Source organism: Lathamus discolor, chromosome Z (assembly GCF_037157495.1).
Source record: "Lathamus discolor isolate bLatDis1 chromosome Z, bLatDis1.hap1, whole genome shotgun sequence".
NCBI classification, from domain to species: Eukaryota; Metazoa; Chordata; class Aves; order Psittaciformes; family Psittacidae; genus Lathamus; species Lathamus discolor.
In genome coordinates, this window is record NC_088909.1 from 74,885,949 (window position 1) to 74,906,368 (window position 20,420).

At 37.1% G+C, this 20,420-nt stretch overlaps 1 protein-coding gene across 5 annotated transcripts in view; it reads right to left on the reverse strand.

Annotated features, from left to right (window-relative positions):
* Positions 1-20,420, reverse strand: part of FOCAD (focadhesin) — a 100,871-nt gene that overhangs the window by 43,171 nt on the left and 37,280 nt on the right. For all 5 annotated transcript variants that reach the window (XM_065661520.1, XM_065661521.1, XM_065661523.1 and 2 more), the window contains 10 exons: positions 19,545-19,649; positions 19,052-19,153; positions 18,416-18,546; positions 17,588-17,714; positions 6,988-7,122; positions 6,548-6,598; positions 5,797-5,880; positions 4,497-4,614; positions 1,577-1,765; positions 1,209-1,330 (listed from right to left, as the gene is read on the reverse strand). In XM_065661520.1, coding sequence (XP_065517592.1) covers positions 1,209-1,330; positions 1,577-1,765; positions 4,497-4,614; positions 5,797-5,880; positions 6,548-6,598; positions 6,988-7,122; positions 17,588-17,714; positions 18,416-18,546; positions 19,052-19,153; positions 19,545-19,649 — 1,164 coding nt within the window. The remainder of the gene's footprint in view (positions 1-1,208; positions 1,331-1,576; positions 1,766-4,496; positions 4,615-5,796; positions 5,881-6,547; positions 6,599-6,987; positions 7,123-17,587; positions 17,715-18,415; positions 18,547-19,051; positions 19,154-19,544; positions 19,650-20,420) is intronic.

Genomic DNA, 20,420 nt, shown 5'->3' on the forward strand with positions numbered 1-20,420 from the left:
ATTCTAGCTCTTCCAACTTCTGCAACAAGTACAGTAGGAGTATTAGATATATACTTCCTTTCATTTTACACAGTTCTGGTTCACTATCAACACAGGATCCATCCTATGCTCTGAAGAAAAGGTCCTCTGTACAAGCCAGCATAAAACAATATTATCTTTAATAGCACTAAACTGCCTGTAAACAGGACAGAAAAAGGAGTAATGGGACCAGTTAAGCTTTTCTGTCCTTGAAAAGTGTAATAGAAATTAGTATTGCTGTAGGGTGGGAAAAAAAAGAAAGCTTTTAAAATGTGCAGATATTCATACACTGTTTTCATGTCTGGACATTCTGGCTAAGACTCAATCTAAATTTTATAGGAGATTTTTTTATCACCATGTAAGCTCTCTTGCTTGTATCAGACTAATACAATTTATACATTTTTTGTGTCCTGTGAGCAGAAAATTCACCCTCAGACTGCAGTCAACCTCTGCAGCAATGCAAAATGACTGTATTAACCGAATTATTTTATGAACTTTTAAAGAAATGAATACACTTCCACTCTTGTTAGTAACTGTTCTCATTGGCATAAAATTGGGAAAGGACCACTTATTTCCCTGGATCCAGTGTTAACTACTTAGTTGCTTTCCTGCTCTCCAAAATTTTCAAATACTAACTTTCGTATCAACTATAAATACCATAATTCTAAACTCTCTGAAAGATTTTGTTACAAGCACTTAATTTTCTATAATGATTATGTTTTGCTGTAGTTTATCTGAAACTATACCAAAGGTAACTGCATGGTTTCTGTGATGTAAGCCTAATAGGTAACGGAGTTGAAACATTTAAGAGACAAAATAAAATAGCAAGTCTTAGCAAGGTGAAAATATCATTTCCCCACAGAATCCCATCGTTGTTCAGACCTCTTATTCACCTACAGCTGGTTACATACAACAGGCATAAGGCAGGTACAGTAGTCTGCAAGGTGGATAAAGGCAAGGTCAACTTGTGCTTGCTTACTGATTTTCAGAACAAGTACTTCATCAGTGAACACTTTTTAAAAGTATTTACATGTTAAGCTAGCTGATCCTCACAGCAACTTTAGTTAATTATCATATATTCTTACATGCCATTGCTAGCTGATGCTAATACCTAATTAGCATAAACAGAGGTAGTAAGACAAGGAAGGAAGCATAATACTTCTGAAAAGGAAAGAAAACCAGCAACTTACCTCATGAATGAGGGCTACCAACATTTGCTGGAAATTACGGCCCCTGCTGGCCAGAAATCGATTAATAGGCTTCCCATCTTTGCCCATATGGACTGGAAGGTCATAACAAGACAACATACCAGCTTAAGGAGGGATAGAAGGTGAAAAGAAGGGTCAATACCAATACTCATGGTAATAGTTCATAAGTCTTGCATAAGTCAGGTGAGAACCCAAAGCAAAGTTAACAAAGCCTTCAATTGAAAAAGCATATGTAAGCACAGGCAAGTGGCATAAGACACTGTTTCTTGAACTGATTAACTCTCAGATTCATAGAAATATTTGGGTCAGAGCATGCATACTTGTCTAACTTCAACAAACTGACAGCTTACCTGCAAGGCCTGGTGTCATGCCTGGTTGTTTGTTCCTCTCATACATTTTCAGCATGAAGTTTGGAACACCTGCCATGGCTTTCCCCTGGTCTGACCGTGTGGTCCCTCCTCTCAAGGCAGAATGATAGATACCACGGGGCATGTTGGTCATCTCCTGTTTCACAAGCGATGTTGCAAACTCTTCAAACGCTGGATGAATTGCAACAAAAACAAAAAACCCCAAACAAACAAAACAAACAAAAAAAAAGGGAATGTCACAGACCATGATGATGAGGACCCAAAACAAACCCTGGAAAACCCAAAATGATACCACTGCTTCATGGGAGATAAGCTTAGATAGGCTAGTCATGTTAAATACCAGAACTCTTAGCAAGTCTCTCTGAGACCACTGCAACACCACACTGCAACTTCAAGAGGCTCTGAGTAAGTCAGATACTAAGGCAGGGAAGAAACATGGTCTTAACTATACCACAAGATATTGATTGCCTTCTGACTGCCAAATAAAACTGGCACAAGCTGATAGAATGACAATGAGAAATAAAACTGATATTTACCAACACAGTGAAAAATATTGTCTCTAAACCCAGGTTGTTCTAAAAGAGATTTAAAAGAAACACAATGCAAAGAAGGTAGATGGAGAGGGAGTGTATATATGCAAACAGCGGATACAGAGAGAAGGAAGTATTACCATGACTTCTGTTACCACAGCTGTACAAATTGGTACAGTTTTCTGCTCTCAAGCTATGCATTTTATAGTCTAATCAGGTTTAACATTACACGGAATTAATATTAATTTACTGTTAATTTGTGAAATTAATCTTAAGCAACTTCTATAGGCACACATTAGAAAAAAACGTTCTGTACATGTTCTGCGTGTACAATATATGTACATATATAACTGCAAGATATTTGTTACCACGTCACAAAAAGCCAGCATTGTACCAGCACCCTGAAAACCTTGTATGTTTAAAAATTTGTTAGTGCTTTTGTTACATAACTGAGTTTTAAGAGGATTTATAACAACTGTTTCACCGTAGGCTTGAAACTTTGGCATACAAGCTCCCAAATTACATGCAGTCCTACTTTGACTAGAAACTTGAGGACAAAGGAGACAAAAGAGTATTCACTCATCCTTTCTGGGTCCAAGAAATACCTAAGGCAGCTTGGAACAAAATAGTTTTATATGTTTTCATTATGTGTTTTTATACCAGTTGCTGTGGTTTAAGCCTAGCTGGTAACACTCAGCACCACGCAGCCACTCATTTGCTCCCTCCTTCCTCCCCCACTCTGGGTGGGATGGGGAGGAAAACTGAAAGAATGTAAACCCACAGGTTGAGATAAGAACAGTCCAATAACTGAAGTACCATACAAAACTACTACTACTACTACCACTAATAATACTAATACTAAGGGAAATCATAAGCAGAGAATATAAAACTAAAAAGGGAAGTAAGAAAAGGCAATAAACACAAGTGATGCACAACACAATTGCTCACCAAGCGCCGACTGATAACCAGCCTGACCCAAGCTGTGATCTGGGCCTCACAGGTAACTCCCCCAGTTTATATAGTGGGCATGAAGTGCTGTGGTACAGAATACCCCTTTTGCTAGTTTGGGTCAAGTGTCCTGTCTCTGCTTCCTCCCGGCTTCTTGTGCCCCTCCTCACCAGCTGAATATGAGAGACTGAAAAGTCCTTGGTTAGGGTAAGTTCCACTGAGCAACAACTAAAACATCAGTGTGTTACCAGCATTATCCTCAGACTAAAGCCAAAACACAGCACTGCATCAGCTACTAGGAAGGAGAAAAAGTAGCTGTTACAACTGAAACCAGGACACCAGTGAGTACTAGCTGCATCTTCTTACCCAGCCTGTTCTCTCCAAAGTCCATTTTGGTTTCCCATCTTCCTGCTAAGTTGCCTATCTCAGCATCCATTACACAGCTTGAGTTTTTTGCCCAGACACACCACTATCTTTAGTTGCTGTATGTTATGCCAGTCTTCCCCACAAAGCTTCCAGAACTTGACAGTTAGCTCATCTATCACAACACAGATTCTCCAGGTGAGACTGCATATACTTCAGACTCCAATGCACGGAGTATCGAGTGAATGGATCTTTCAGTGAGCCCCCACTGGGAGAAAATACTACAAAATACCACTACTATCCCATGGCCATATTTACAGGTTACAATCACACATCGACACCTCATGTATTCTACAAACAGTGAAATACTCATACTTTTGTCCAGGCACTAACATAACAAGCTTGTAACTGGAAACGAAAGATAACATTCATAAGAGTAATCAAGTGAACATTCAAAACCCCAAATACTAAAAGTGATTCAACTACATAGGTGTCAAAAAAGTGCATCGACCAGAGATCATCTGTTGAAGCATAATTTAAAATCAATAGGCATCACTAACACATCAAGCATAGCACTGAACTCTCTATTTATTAAATAGATTTTTGTATACAGCATTGGTGTGATACTATTGACACTCTGTTTATAAAACATTATCAGTTTGGGTATATGGTTTTTTTCTTCAGCCCACGCTGGGCTAAAATACAGAACTGCCTTTAAAAACATTTGGTCAGTCTTCTCTATTGAAGTTGCACTTCAATGAAACAATGGACACTTGAAGCAAGTAATAAGCAACTGGCTTTTTCTATAGGAAAGATAAGGATTTTTAACATCATGTTATAAGAAATTTTTCCACCATCAGGACCTCACACTCACTGTCTTCCTAAAAATGGGTTGGGCTTTTGTCTTCCTCTGAACTTTTGCTTTAATATTTTTCCTGTAATTTGGTATAACATTCTCCAGCTGCACTTTAACGTGACACTCCACTATAAAAAAGCCACATCTGTATAGTCATGGTGATTGTAAATCTGCAAAGTAACCTCAAATACTGAATATAATATACCTCCTAAAACATAAGCTGGTGTTAGAGACAACAGCTTGATGTATGAAGAGCCTGGAACAGAAAGATCTTCTTCTTCATCCATGTCCGCCTCCTCCGAAGTGTTTACTTCTGGTCGAGCCTGAAAGGTTTAAAGAAAAAAATTAATCAGCACAAAAATTCAAAATCTATTACCCTTCATGATTCCAAATGTCAATGAAGTGTCAAAAATACTGACTAAATATGAGAAGTTCCTCATTTCATTAGTTTCACTCCATTTTGTTAATTTGAAACTAAAAGAATAAAAGCTTTTCTTCTACCTGAAGGAAAGGCAAAGCTGGTTGATAAAAATCACGAGTATGTAAATCCATATCTATAAGAGTAAAATTTCTCTCTAAGTGTTAAAACTGAACTAATATTACTAAAACTTCATTTTCTCCCTGATTCTTCTTCAATTAGAGAAAACCACTATTTTATATTGGCACTTTGATATACAAGTGGCACTTGTGTTAGGTGTTATTATCCTATACTAGTCTTCAGAATCAACAGCAACATATTTACAATACTTTCAGTGAAAACATATTTACTTATTTTTTAACAAGTGTAAAGTAACAGCACCAATAACAGCTGTGTACTATTGTGAAAAATTTAGTATCGCAGCAATGTTTAGATTTCCCTCATTCTATCTTGTGCTCTTCCATGCAAAATACATTTTTCAGCTGTAATGTTTGTATTGAAATCCCCTGATTTATATAAAGCAACAACATTTTTTAATTTTAAAGTTGCTTATTCTTACCTTTACAACACACAGATGGTGCCAATCTTGCAATAATGCCGTAAATAAAAACTTACCAAAGTATTTACTAAGCCATAAAGTACCAACATACTACTGATTATTGCAAGTCTGTCTTATTTTTTTTTTTTTTCCAAAAATAGCCCCTACTTTTCAAACTGACTTGCCCATTTCAGGAACAAAAGCACTAAGCATGAGGGTGACTGCAACAGATGAAGCAGTAATCACAAGTGCTGCAGTGTCAGGACTCAACTGCAAACAGTAACAGAAAAGCTTAAAATGCCAATTAGGTGACCAAAAAATAACCTGCTGATTTAATTAAAGCTTTAAAATAAATTACTTTCTGATTGCTTACACCTCACTCTCCATTTCTGCCCTCTCCTAAGCCCTGTTTATGCTAATCATACATATTACCATCCCATTTCATCAGCAGAAGCTCATATTCCTTCTATAAGGGAGGATGGTTCTCTGGCACAAACCCTTCTCTCCTTTCCAAGAAGATAAGAGGATACAACCCATGAAAAATGCTACCTGGTCAGGAAGATGAAGAATTTTATGTTCTTCAGAAGCAAATGCCGAGAGTGATTTGTAAGCTGAGATGGCTACGACAGCATCCTAGAAAATTAACCAGAGGAAAAAGAAAATTGCAAGCACAGCATACAGTATCGTTATTGACTGGAAACTGCACACACAAAGGGCCTATCCATTAACTACTGAATGTGGAAAAAAAACCCTTTAAAATAACAATTTCCCCTTTAAAATAACAATTTCAACACTCTCAATTGCTTACTTTATATATACAATGCAAACTAGGAGGATCCATTACGTAAGCTGGATAGTAAATGTCTGATTGCTAAATGCCATCACTGCTGGAAGGGTAGCTTATGCACCAATATCCAAGCTATGTTTAAACTAAAATACTTTGGTTCCTCCAGTCCTATGGTGACGATGCATTACAATACTCCAGCAAAGAATTCAGTAAGTTCTCATAGCTGCAGTTTTGCCTAGATGCTTCACCACATCAAAGCTGAAATCCACCACTGGAGTCGAAGTTTTTTTTGCCACAATTCTCGTCGTGAGTGGTAGACGTTAGGACCATCAGCTACCGCCTTTCATGTGCATTACATTGCTTCACAAACAGCATTAAATGATCAATAACAAGAAGAAATCCTATTAGAAATGAGACCCCTTATGAGACAGATAACCATGTCTTGACAGAAAGGTATAAAACAATATCCAGTTGCTGACACAACGAATTAACATTTTCGGCTGTATCACCTACCTTGTTTTGTGTATTGTTCCAAAGGAAGTTGACAACTTGAGCTTTAAATTTCTACAAAAGCAATCAAAACAGACATTCAGATTTTCTTTAACCAAATAAGCAACTGAAATAGAGACAGTTACCTTAAACAAACTGCTGCCACATCAACATGCACTGAGCTAGGAAAGTGGAAAGGGCACATGTTTAAACTTTAGACACACATATCCCCACATTCTGGGAGAGGGAAAATTGATCAACCTTGCACTGGGATTTCCCACCTATCTCCCACAATTCACTAATGCAAGCTAAAATTGTAAAACTGTATGGAAACATGCATTATGATTAACCTCAATTAGGCAGTGTGTGTGCGATTTAGATACAAAAACCAAGCAGGTACACATAAAACACACACACAAAGATGAACAAAAAGAAGAGACTCACCTTATTCCATGAACACATACCTCATGTTCACTTGTATTCACTGTTAATGAGGGAACCAGGGCAAACAACTCATTCAGTGCTTTTAAAATGAGGGGTCTTGTATCACAACTCAACTTTGGAGACAGAGCATTCCATGTAGAACGGATGCAAACAACCTGAAGAAGATTATGAGGCATCACTGCTAACAGCACACCCAACTTTATTTAAACATCTCTTTTCAGCACTTGCCACCTTTCTTCCTACTTAGGAACAGGAATTATAGTATGCACAAAAAAAAGCAAGCATGTCAAAATTTTATCTGCATTAACAATCTCACAGTGTATTGACATCATGCAATAATACTACATACCAGTTCACCAGATAAAGCAGCTGCCAGAAGGAGTAAAGAGGACGCTGTTAGCAATACACACAAAGTTGTAGATGTATCTTTATGTAACGTTACTGGTCGAATTCACTTGTGCAGCTCAGTTTAAAAAGTAAGTTCTTTATGGGAGTTCAACAGGATGAAAGCAGAGGAAGCTACTGAGGAAACTGTTTCCTAGGAGCCCTTCAAAACAAAATACTCTTAATCTTTAAACATAATCAAATCCAAATAGGTCTGCAGAACAGAATAAGACTGTGAAATACAGCAATTTCAGGGAAAATGTTAAATTAAAATAAACACTAATACCACAGCTTCATAACCCCTCCACTAAGCAGGTCAGTTCTTACAATTTTCAGTGAGAGAAATCACTTCAATGAACAAGAAACATAAGAAAAGTAATTCTGTCAGGAAACCATGGTAGCATCATGCTTCCAATTTTTAACTCAGGAAAAAAAAATAATTTGTTTCTATTGTTAATAAAAATTTGGAGTCTTGACATTTGCTTTCCAAGTCCTTAGAACATAGTAATAACTTCAGCCTTTTAAATCTGCCTTTGCAGAAACCAGAAGGGCACTAAGCACTTCCTGCAAGCCCAAGATCGGTGTATCCCCATGATGAAGAATTCAGGCAAAGGGCAGGAGAACTGCATGGATGAGCAAGATGTTCCTAGCAAACTTTAAACTCGAGAAGGAAATTTATGGGAGGTGGAAAAAAGGACAGGCCAAGTGGGAGGGCCATAGGAACATCATCAGGGTATGCAGAGATGTTACGGGGAAGGCCAAGGCCCACTTAGAATTGAGCTTGGCAAAGGACATCAAGAAGAACTTCTACAAGTATATCAGCAGCAGAAGGAAGATAAGGGAAGATTCTCCTGGACACATGATTCACTTTTCAGAACGCAATTAAAAAAGGCACTCCACTTTTTACCTAGATTTAAATACATGAACAGTCCACTGAATACAAGATCACTTTTTGTGCTTATGTTCATGATTATCATTAAGCACTTTACCGAAATATCCTTAATTCTAAGTTCTGAGTTTCTGAAATTGTTAAGTAACTTGTCATCAAGGCATTTGAGATACTGTGCCTAAAACATCAGTGCCACACACAATCAGCAAAAAAATTTACAGTATATAGAGAAAAGAGTGATCTTTTGTGTCATATGAAAAGACGAGGAAGCAGACACAGGATTTTTATTTTGTTGAAGCTTTGAAAGAAAGTATAGGCTTTGAAGTCTCTCAGTGAAAAAAAGAATACTCACAAGGGTGATACAGATTATTAGAAAAGTATTTTGATTTCTTCAGACAGAAGGTTATCCTGAAGTAAAAGTATTACTGCTGTGCAGCAATACCAGAGCTGAAATCCAAGCTTTTACTTTTCCCTTTTTCCTAGTGCTCAGTCAGTATGGCATGAATATGGTAAGTACACAGGGATTTTTTGCAAGCTGAAAGCAATTACACCCAACCGAAAAAAAAAAAACAACCCAAAAAAAAAAAAAACCAAAAAACAACACCACACCAGCACTGTTCCCCTTGACCCAGTAGTTTTTGATGCTCAGCTTTATTTCCAAGAAAACATGATTCAAGCTTCAGAAGACAACAAAATCTGCGTTATTCAGTGCACTCACACAAAAAGAAGTCTCCTTGCAAATGTGAATACTTCCACTTACGGATGCTAAAAAAGTCCTTTCTGTCTACTGCTTATATTCACAATCTTATTTCACGAAGAATAACAACAGCGTACAGGAAGGTCTCAAGCTAAGCTGTGGCCTGCTGTATAGGTTCTCCTTCAAGACTCAAAGTGATTTGAGTATTTTATGTACACTGGAAATTCTTCAGACTCTTCCTCAAACCAATCCAGACGCCCTCAGAAATCTTTGCACAGTCAAAGCAAACAGCCTTTCTCACCTTGGAGCCTGATGAAAAGTGTTCAAGTAGTAAGAGTAATTTTGGTCCTTTTGGAAAGGGAAGAGGACCCAATGAAACACTTGTTTTCAAGTCCAAATCCATTCACAGCTAATACTCCTATTCCCACTATACTTTCCCCATTTCTTCTTCAGTAGGAACAATTTACACTGCAAAACCAGCTCAAACTAACAGTTTAACTTATCCACCTGTTTGACGGTCAAATAAGCACCTTCACATTCCTCCATGTACTCTTAGATGAGAGCTTCTCTTAAAAATTCATAGTTACTTTACTACTCTGATTCTGTCTATACTGATTAGTCCTTACCATGAGACCTAAAGTAACAGGCAACTACCAGACTGACAATGTACAAGATCTGTTCATCTCACAAATAACCTTTTTTGTATGATCATGTGTTGCATTCAGCTTCCAGAATTCACACTGAACCCCAAGATCCCTAGTGAAAAGGTCAGCTTTTGTTCTGCAGGACACAGTGATTTCAAAAGCTAATTGCACCAGCTGCTGCAGTGATTCTTTGCTGAGGAAAATAGTGATGCTGCACAAGCCTGCTCTGTATCTGCTTCTTCTGGTGTAGGGCTTATCAATCTCTCTCTCCCACTTTCTTTTTTTTTTAAACCATTGATGTATGCTCTTTATTAAGTACAAAAAATGTTCATATTTATCTCTAGGACTGATGCACATTTCAGATGGAAAAGCAGCCTTCTATATACCAATGCACTTGTGTTTCAGAACATCCATACATTCAGGAAGACATCACTGCCTCAGACCCCATTCATAATATTTGGGGTTAGGTGTTTAGAATGTTTTTAAGGGTTAGAAATTATGCTTCTGCCATCAGTGATGTTTTCCACATCCATACTACCTTCTACAAAGCTGAAAGACTATTAGGCTGTAAATGCTACTTATTTAGGTTTTCATAACAACTTAACTCTGTATAGTGAAGAAACTAATGACCACATAGCTCTAACTACAGCACAACAGCATCACATAATTGGTCCTACTTAGCTCTTCCCAGGTAAAAAATAGGCCTCTACTGGCTCATCTGTACCCTTAAAGATCTGCATGACAGCTCAATGAGCAATCAGTACAATATTTTGAATTTCTAGGCACTGAAAAACACCTATAAAATGCTCGGCCAGTGTTGCAGTTCTAGCTGAAGAATTACAGAGAAGTCACAAAAAGAAGTTGTCAAGCTGAAAAAGAAGCTTGACTAGACAGTATTACTGGTATTAAAACATTTTTCTTGAGAGACTTTTCCACTTGCTCAGGCTCTCTCTCTGTAAGAAGCCACGTATTCTAGCAACAACTTAGGTAATCTCCCTGAGGCGTTTCATCAAACCTCACACTACTCCCTGAGGAAAATTTCACTTTTCAGATTTTGCCACCGTATCTAAAATAATTCTTTCTGGAACTTATCTGTTGCTACAGTTTGTCTCTCAGTTTTCAGGCTCCACTGCAATTAAAACAGCCCAAAACAGGAAGAGCCACAAAGAAATTAAAAGAAAAAAACAAGCAAACAAAAAAACCCAAACCAACAAACATGACCAACACACCAAAACCACCAAACCACAGCAACAAAACTGACAAAACAAAGAAACATACCAAACCCATAACAATGCAGGCATAGAACCAAAGTCTAGACAAAAAAAAAAAATAAAACCCCCAAAGATAGCTACGGCAGAGCTAGGTATGAGTTTATATACTCAGCCTTTGAAAGGGGAAAACATACCAGAACTGCAAATCAAAACTCTTCTTTAAACAATCTGAGCCACAATGCCATGAAAACTTCTTCCAGGTCTATGAAATTAATGCAAAGCAACAGAAGACTCAGTCAAAGAAAAATACAAATCCATCTATGTAATGAAATCACATGAAGGGATGTTTATGAGCATATTACACAAAGGCATTGAGAAATACAGTTTTACTGTTATTCTGCACTGAGAAAAAAATAGCATCCTTGGTATCACTGAATTCAGGCAATTGCTTAATTGAGCAGTAAATTCAGTGAGTGCAAAACGTTTCAGAGTGCAGTTTAACAAAAACTGAAGATGCCTTTTGAGTTGAATCAGTTTCAGGAATAGCAAACCCATGAGTATGTTTCTATGGTAACAACCACTGATGGCTAGCAAGACCTAATTTGATAACATTCTGAGTGAAAATTATGTCTCTCCCATTTTTCAAAACACACTGTTTGCAAGAACATGAAAATATCTCTTCCACTATTCAGAAAGACAGACAGCACTTTTTAGCACTTACTAAACTAAACTACCTAGACATTTTAACTTTGTCATCAGCTAGTTGTCTGGAAACAGAAAATACACCTTGTATTAATACGCAGAGAAACAGATTTAAGCTGTTGTGTCTCCATGGGGTCTCATTTGATATTGGTATTTTAAAAGACTTCAAAATTAGTAGCTAGACAAGATGGTTTAATGCCATTCTTTTCTATAGTATCACGCACATTCTCTGATTCCAGCTAACAGGTGAAAAAAAGGCCATAAAAAGAGTGAGCAATCTAACAGAAGTTTCAGATTCAGCGGATATCCACACGCCTAAGCAATGGCAAATTGCACTTTTCGGTAATGGTTTGGAACAACTTCGACATCTTAGCATTTTCAGTGTTCAGCATTTTCATCCACAGCAGATGGACCTAAGTCAAATCTGCAGGTACATCGTGTATCAAATGTCTTTTTATCAGCTACACTGAAAAAACATACTGGTTTTGGACCACCTATATTTGGTATGCCAAAACCACAGGCATTAAGTCATGCATCCCCAACAATATTACAACAATCATATGGTATCTTATACACTGAGGATTGTGTTTCATACATACACATGTAAACATCGTACACGCTAAGTGCAGTACTAAGTGCCATACAGGATCTAGTACTTAGCATACTGTAGTGAATAAACAGCATTTCAGCAGTTTAGTCAACACCAATACTTTGATTAAAAAAGTGAAATTTTTAAGATTTTTTTCCTTTCAAAGGGTTTAATTTCCCTACAAAAACATTCACAAAAATGGCAGAGATTATATAAACACATTACTGATTTTAAATCTACTGATATATATCTTCCTGAGAAGTGGAGGTCCAGCAGAAATTAAATTTTTCTAGCAGCTAAAAGAAACATCATGTGTTTCCAAATGATAAATATTTTTTGAAGAGTACAGGCATCATCTACCCACAGAAAGATGATTCTTCAGTACAGCAATATATACATACGCCAGCATATACAACTTTTGACCGTTTTGTTTTTGTAATCAATGACTTGCCAGTCTCTAATGTGCTCAACATGTGCTGAAATGTCTCACTTAACTGCAACTGCCAATATACTTTCTCAGTCGGTATCATGGTATACTAAACATGACATACAGTCCCGAAATACACCATGTCTAACAAGTGACATTATTTGAGAAAATAAGTCCTTAGGAAAAATAAGTCAATCAAACAAAAAATGCTAAAATTACATTCATACTTCTTTTGTGGATCCTTTCAGCCTTTCACAACCAGATGCTTCAGTTTCCTCACTCATCACTGCTCTTCTACTGTTCTTGAGAGCAAAAGGTAAAGAATGCCATTTTATCTGCTTTCTTTGATTGTATTTAAGGAGATTGTTTGTTAAGGTTTGTTTTTTAAACAAAAGGAGGTCCAAAAAAATGAAAGTGCTTTAGCCATCAAAAAACTTTGCCAGTGAAGTTTCAGACTTGACCCTTCATCATAACACTGCCACTATCCAAAGCCCTAAAGCGGAGAGAAAAGGTATGAAAAAGAATCTTCATTTTGGATCAGGTCTTTAGGTACTGGCCAGGCACTGAGACAATATCCCAGATGCACGATACCAGCTGCTGCCTGAAATCCAAAGCTGTGCAGCTCCAGTCTTGTATATATTGAAGGCTCAAGTCCTGCAGAACATTTGAGATGCTGGCAGGATGAGCAGCCTGAATGATCTTAACTGTATGACAGAACACTGATGTTTCCATCTAATGTATTCTCCTGTCTTCTCAGTGAGTGGCACTCTGGACCGCTGCTGGATACAGGATCATCTTCACCACAGTCCCACTAAATAGCTGTGTATGAGGCTAAACAACACAGCTAAGAATCAGTGGAATTCTCCAAAGCCAGTGTTTTCTCAGATTAGAAAGGCACACAGTTAAAAAACTCCGCATTGAGAAACTGCTCACATTTCTAGGATCCACAACCACACTGGGAACACACTGTTCTGAATTCAAACCCCATTTCACATTCAATTCAATGAAATTACAAAAATAAGCAGTCTACATCAAATTCTTCATTTAATGAAACCACAGAACTACAAAGACATTACCATAATTTAAATAATAATATTTTCAGTTCAGAGGTATTCAATTAGATAATCACAATTTAGAACCATTAGGCATAGTTAATTAATTAAAATTCTCCTACTGTATGATGTCTCTGATCTTTTAAGAGCGCTTGTAATTTGATGGAAATCCAGAAACTTATCAACACGACCCAGAATGTTTCTGCTTTTGCGAAGAACACTTGCAATAGAGTTCCCAGCCTAAGGCAGATGGTCCTGTAAAGATGCCTTTGACAGCTGACAGCTCAAACATGAAAACTTAATTCAATAATCCGACACCCAAGTGTCAGATCTAAAAAAGTCCCAAGCAAATTCTGATTCTCTGCAGTTATGGTAAGAATGTTTGAAAAATTCCATTGGTACATCCAGAAATAAAAAAATACTAGCATTTTGGAAACAATAGCTCTTTTAAGAATGCAAAAGGGAAGGTTTTCTAAGTATCAAAAAATAACTTGAAAATAGTGCAGGTGTATATTTGTGTGTTTAATTCCTCAGTGGATGCCCCTACAATGAAAAACATCCTTCAAATCATTACAGTTTCTTCTGCTACAATAAGGCTTGTTTATTTGCATGCTTCCCAACCAAGAGATTCTTATTAGCAAACTAGAAGACAAAGTTAGAATTCTTTTCTGGCCTTGAGAAAGCAACCAAATGAACTGTCAAAATACATAAAATGACAAAGCTTGGGAACATGAAGGAGAAGAAAGTAACATTAGCACCATTTGGACTACACTAGTCTACCACACATCCTAATCAAATGATAGAAAATGAAGTTGCGACTGTAGTGAATGTTTCCAAAACGAAAAGAGTTTGGGTGCAGAGACAGGTGCAGAAGGAGAAACTGTTTGTGACTATATGACCTTTAAAGGTCCCTTCCAACTCAAACTATTGCATAACTTAATGATATAACAACGCATTTGCAAAAGGAAAAAAGTACATTTACATTGCCACAAAATCTGACATTTCCAGCTTTTAAAAACCAGAAATTGCAGCAGTGATGAAGGTACACCAAAATGGATTTTGGTAGATGACTTGAAAGTGGAGGTGGAACCACAGTTTTCAATTCAGATGGGGGGTGGGGGGTGGGGCAGGGGAGAGGGGGAAGGGAGAAAAAACCCCCTCCCAAAACCAAAAACCAAACCAGAATTAAAAAAAAAAAAGAAGCAGCAGCACTTTTAGGAGCAGTATTAGGTAATAAGGATAGCGAGTAAAAGGGCAAACATTCTGACAGTGGGTGTTCACCAGACGAGTCAGACTGAATGCAGGCCAACAAGGTTCCAAGTCAACTTATTTTATTCACTCATTCAGTATGTGGAAAACCACTTACCTATATAAAGCCTGGCAGTTCCTTTCAACAGTAGTCCTACACAGCTAAGGAACTGCACCTACACTACTGGCTAAAGAGTTCAAATAGGTATTATGATGTTAACTACGTACAAGGCCGAGGATATAAAGTAAGGCAAAAAGAGAATGAGGAGTAAATCTGACCTGAAAATATCTCAACACAAACTCACCATTGTAAAAGTACAGTTTTATAGTTTTAAACAGCATCCAGCTTCGTAATTCCTACTTATGTTTAACTCAGTCAACATCATTTGGTCTCATGCAGCTTTTCAGTTCCTTGTATTATTCTGTTATGCTGGTTTCTTTCTGGTCAATAAAATGATTAAATGTGGACTGAGGGAATAAACAGCAAGAAACCGCTTCCAGAAAAAGCTTGGAAAGTGGTTCTAAAAACTATGTTTATAATTTTTGTTCTTGAATGTTTCTTAACTTGCATACAGTACTTGGTACAAGAAATCGATTAAATGCCAGGATAGATGTCCTCATAGGAAGTTCACTGGCTTCTGTTGAAATTACTGGGAAAAAAACCAACAAAATATTTGCCTAGAATTAGGAAATGTGGCTTGGCAAGAACCATGTGCATTTTACATTTTTGACATGCAAGTCACTGTGCACTATTCATTAAAAGCTACTAGAAAAAAAGAGGGGAGAGCAGCCCTCCTTGTGAGACCCATTAAAACTAAGCTAATATTCTTAATGCTGTTCAAAAAAAACCCCAAACAACCGAAACCACCAAACAACAAAAAAACCAAACACAAACCAACAACAAAACAATGTTACAGCACATTTTATTATAGCATTAGTTTCACATAGAAGCTTTTCTGAGACTCAGAACTTAGCTAACTCAGCTTTGACAAAGCCACATAGTGTATAAGATTCTATCTTCAACTATGTCAACACTATACATACGAAAACATAATTCGTTATGCTGCTGCAGAAGCTGACTGAAAATCAGGTGCTCACAAAAATTCTGCACCTAAGCAGCTGCACCCTTTCCCATAATTATTTATTAAGACAGTGGCAGAGAGAGAAAGCACCAAACCAAATCCCTCTGACCAACATCTATGATTATGCCCTTTAAGGCTACTGCACTGCAGACTGGAGTCTAATTACTGAAAAAGAGACAGAGTGCATTACTTAACCCAAGTGGTTATCTACTTTACCAAACAACAAGAGAATTCTCCATTAGAGTTTAAGTATTCCTAGGTGGCAGATCTGCAAATGGAGAAGCAAAACAAGATGAGAGAGGCATATAAGAATTACGAAAGGAAAGACTGGTACCTGTCCACTAAGTGATCCCTTCTTTCCTTCCTCCCTTAGTCCCTATTGATATATCAGCCTATCACTTCTCAACAGGAGTACAGAATGTCTGTTCCCAAATGAGGTTTTCATAGTAGGATGTGACATTTGTCATAGGCCTAGCTCCTGCTTCTTTGCAAAACAAAATCTAAATATAATCCAGCCTGGGAAAATACTGCTTAAACACTGAACTGCTTAAATGCTAAATACTGAGGCCAGCATTCAAAGAATCTATGTGAAATTAAGAAGAGCCAAATTCCACACCAAAAGCAAACACAGTGATTACCCTGAGTAAGCTGGTTCTTATTAGCCTTTGTCTGAAGCTTTTTAACTATATTGAATACTAATGTCTGTGGACTGCTAACCATTTACCATATTGCTCTTAAACTGCTGACAGGATTTCAAACGTATGGCAATGGCTGGATTTTGTTGGATTGGCCTTACTGCAGTAAACACTGCATTAAAAAAGTGAAGAAGTGGATAAACTTAAAACTTCTGTTTGACAGGATGGGTAATTAAATATTTCTGCAGGCTATCATTAGTCCACTAACTGAGATAGCCTGCATAGTCCACAGTTTGTCTATAGTGGGATTCACAGCATGTCTGTGCCTGTATCACCACATCTGGTATGCCACTGTGGAAACAAAGACCCTTGGCTTCTAACTCAGGGATATCATAGGATCACAGGACAATCTGGGTTGGAAGGCACCTCGGGATATTTCTAGTCCAACCTCCTGCTCAAAGCAGGGTCACTATGAGATCAGACTCAGTCACTCAGGGTTGTCCAAAAGGAATGTGGAAACCTCCAAGGATGGAGACAATACAACCTCTCTCTCTGGGCAGCATGTTCCAATGCTTACTTCCCCTCTTCATCAATAAGTAATGAATGCATTAGAAAACATAAAACAAGAGCCTCCCGACTAGAAGTGATCTGACGTCGTATGAATCAGGCCCAGTACGGCAGGCCAGTACGAAGGTATCAAAAGATTAGATGCTTTACATAATTTTCAGCCAATCAGAATTATGTGTTGAACAGCTGTTCTTTTTGAATCTCATGAAAAATACATGAAAGGATGTCTCTGAAATAGACTGCAAAGCTGACTGAAAATTTCAACCAATGCACTGAAGGACTGACCTGCTGTAGTAGAATTTCACAGTACAGTTTCTCAGGAACAACATACTGATCTTGGAAGAGAGGAATTAAATTTGTCAGAAAGAAGGAAAGAAAAAAATCAAATCAAAAATCTGCCACAATCCGAAGTACTCTTAAAACAAAAGACAACTGGGAAAAAAGTCTATGATCCACAAACAGAACAAAACACAACAGCAAGCCAAATTCTTACCTCAGCTTCACAAAGTGCCTGAAGACCCTGTAACACTAAGGCAGCAGGTGAAGCTTGATCAGGTTTTGTGCATTCATTTAACACCTGGGAAATTGCAGCCAACATGTCTGCTCCATGCTGGTATGGCCTAAAAGAAAAAACATGAACATACAAGCCAATATTCATGCATATACACAAGTTCTATTCTCTACACAAAAACTCATTATGTGTTGCTCTTGTTTAAGTGACAATTAAGCCAGATTAAAACTGGGAGGTAAAAAAAAGATACAAAAGGAGGATATGACAGAAAGCTCTAAAGGCTGAGTGACCTGGAGAATAAAATCAGCACACATCAAAGTTCCAAACAGAACACCACAAAGTGATTAAACAATGGAAGTTTTTGTCCAAGGATGTTGTGTATACTAAAGATAATGTCATTCAAGAAGTGACTGAGAAAGAAAATTCAAAAAAGCACCCAATCTTTCTTTGGATAGGAAGAAAGACAGATCATTAGTTGCTCCTTCTAACATTTCAACAGTCTCTTTTTATAATTTGAAAGGCCTTTACTGATCTACTCTGGATCAGTACAAGATGCATGTTTTGCTTCAGGATGAAGAGATTTTAATTTACCTTTATTTGTATGTGTTTTCTATTATTTTTATTATAAACTCCAAACCTTACTAGTTGCTGAAATTAGTAATGTGTGAATCAGTATCTCATACAGCTAGAAAAATATTACTTGCAATTAATACAACAAAGTAGGAAAAAATAATTATGCAGCTTTTCTGGGGGAAAAAAAAAAGTTGGCTTCACTTAAAAAGGCGTAAGATGGATAACACTTGTGCTCACCTCTGCCTGCATATATCTCTTATACAAGCAGCTTTAGCAATCAGCTTTTCCCACTGAGCATCTTTGTCAACAGACAAAGAAGGCATATCAGACATTGCCAAGAACTTCTGCAGTTCTGGATAAATTCGATCCTAGAAAAGATAAATTTTAAAGTTATCATCACACCTTTGAAAGCTGATGACAGCATTTTCATTGTTAGCACTTTTATATGATCTGTAAATAGCTCTTTTATTGTATACCATACTTGCTTTGCTTAATTAGGAGAATCTAATGCTGCACTGAGATCTAAATGGCTTCTGCAGACCACATCTCTGTTGCTACTTTATGAACATAAAAGCAAATTAATGCCATATAACTAAGGTCTTGTTTTTATTGTACATCATGAAAAGCAGAAAGCTGTCCTTCAAACATCCAGTCTAAGAGCTCATGAAATGAAAAGCAGGTTTCATGAAAGATATACTACTGAAATTTTTCACTAAAACAGTCAGTACAGGCACCACTCCCACCACTTATTTATTAATACTGATAATGAGCTTTTAGTGTACGTGATATTACAAAATTAATTTCCTTTCTTGGTTAGAGGGAACTAGTTTTTCAACTACACTTATCTTAGGAACACTACAAGAATTTTCTAACCTGTCTTTCCCATAAGGATGTCATCAGCCGCAAAGTAACTGCTCTAAGCTTTGGCATGCTCCCCAGCATGTGTATGGCACGTAGAATTTGAGCAACACAAACCTGAAAGAAAATTTTTAACCAAATTTCACTGTTATTTTTTATGTCCGAGAACAAAGATTAATCTACAAATGATTATTTTATGACCAAGTACAGCAAGGAGATAACTGTCCAACTGCAATGTCAAATTAATTTTCTGAAAAACTTCAGTGCAAGTCCACGAACATCTTCTTATGACATATATATAATGATACAGTACAGACAATACAACATAACGTATATTTCACTCTAAAACAAATATCATATACCATCCAAGATATTAGAAAGTTATGCTGAAGTTTACAAATCAGCTATTTTAAGCAAGCTATGCATTGCTCAGTCTAAATATTTTTTTACAAAATAAATGACCTCCTATTGATACAGTTTTTCTTTCACTAAAAACATTCATTCTGACCTTGTGTACACCCAGTGTAGGCAATGTATACAATACATCCCTGTAAAGTGCAGGCTCCAAAGGTCTTCCCAATTTAAATATCAGAACTGGGATCAGATTTGGGACCTAAAATAAAAGCAGAAAATAAACTTGGAACTAGGTTGCCAACACGATATCATATATAAGACAGTGATCTTGTCAGAACATATTACAAACTCCTAGCCTTCTGCATTAGTTCTTCTGCTAACAAGAAAGAGAAAGGAAAATTCTTAAGTCTGTAATTTCATAGGATTAACAATTTATTTCCCTTTAAATTATCATTTTACAAGCACTGTGTTACATATGTTCAGCTGAAATCACTGCAATAATCCACACATGAATTTTTACTTGAAATTACATTACAGGCATATTGAAAGGAACACATAATTGAAAGTGGTACACTAAAATCCATATCAAATGAATGAAGAAACTATTCCAATTCAGTTCTGTCATTACACAGAAATTCCAATGATGCTACTATCATATCCCACAAACCTGTCACATAATACTGTATCATTTACTGCACTCTTTAATACATGGTACAAAACTCTCACAAAGCAGCCCCTGAAGTGACAAAAAAGGATGTGAGACATTCACATCTATTCCTCCTTTATTTAGACCAGATTTTCAGTATTTTCATACCTGCAGGTCCTTCAGTTTTTACTTGGGCATATTCACACCGCTACCCTGTAAAATTAAAACTACTTAGGCTGGCTTTGCTTTCCGCCCTACTTGATTTCATGGATACTTATAATTAATTACATAGTACTGCTTTACATTCTGCCTTTATACATTACTAATGATTTTCACTTAGCCTCATGGCTTAGTCTTCCACAGATAAAACTTACGTGAAAAGAT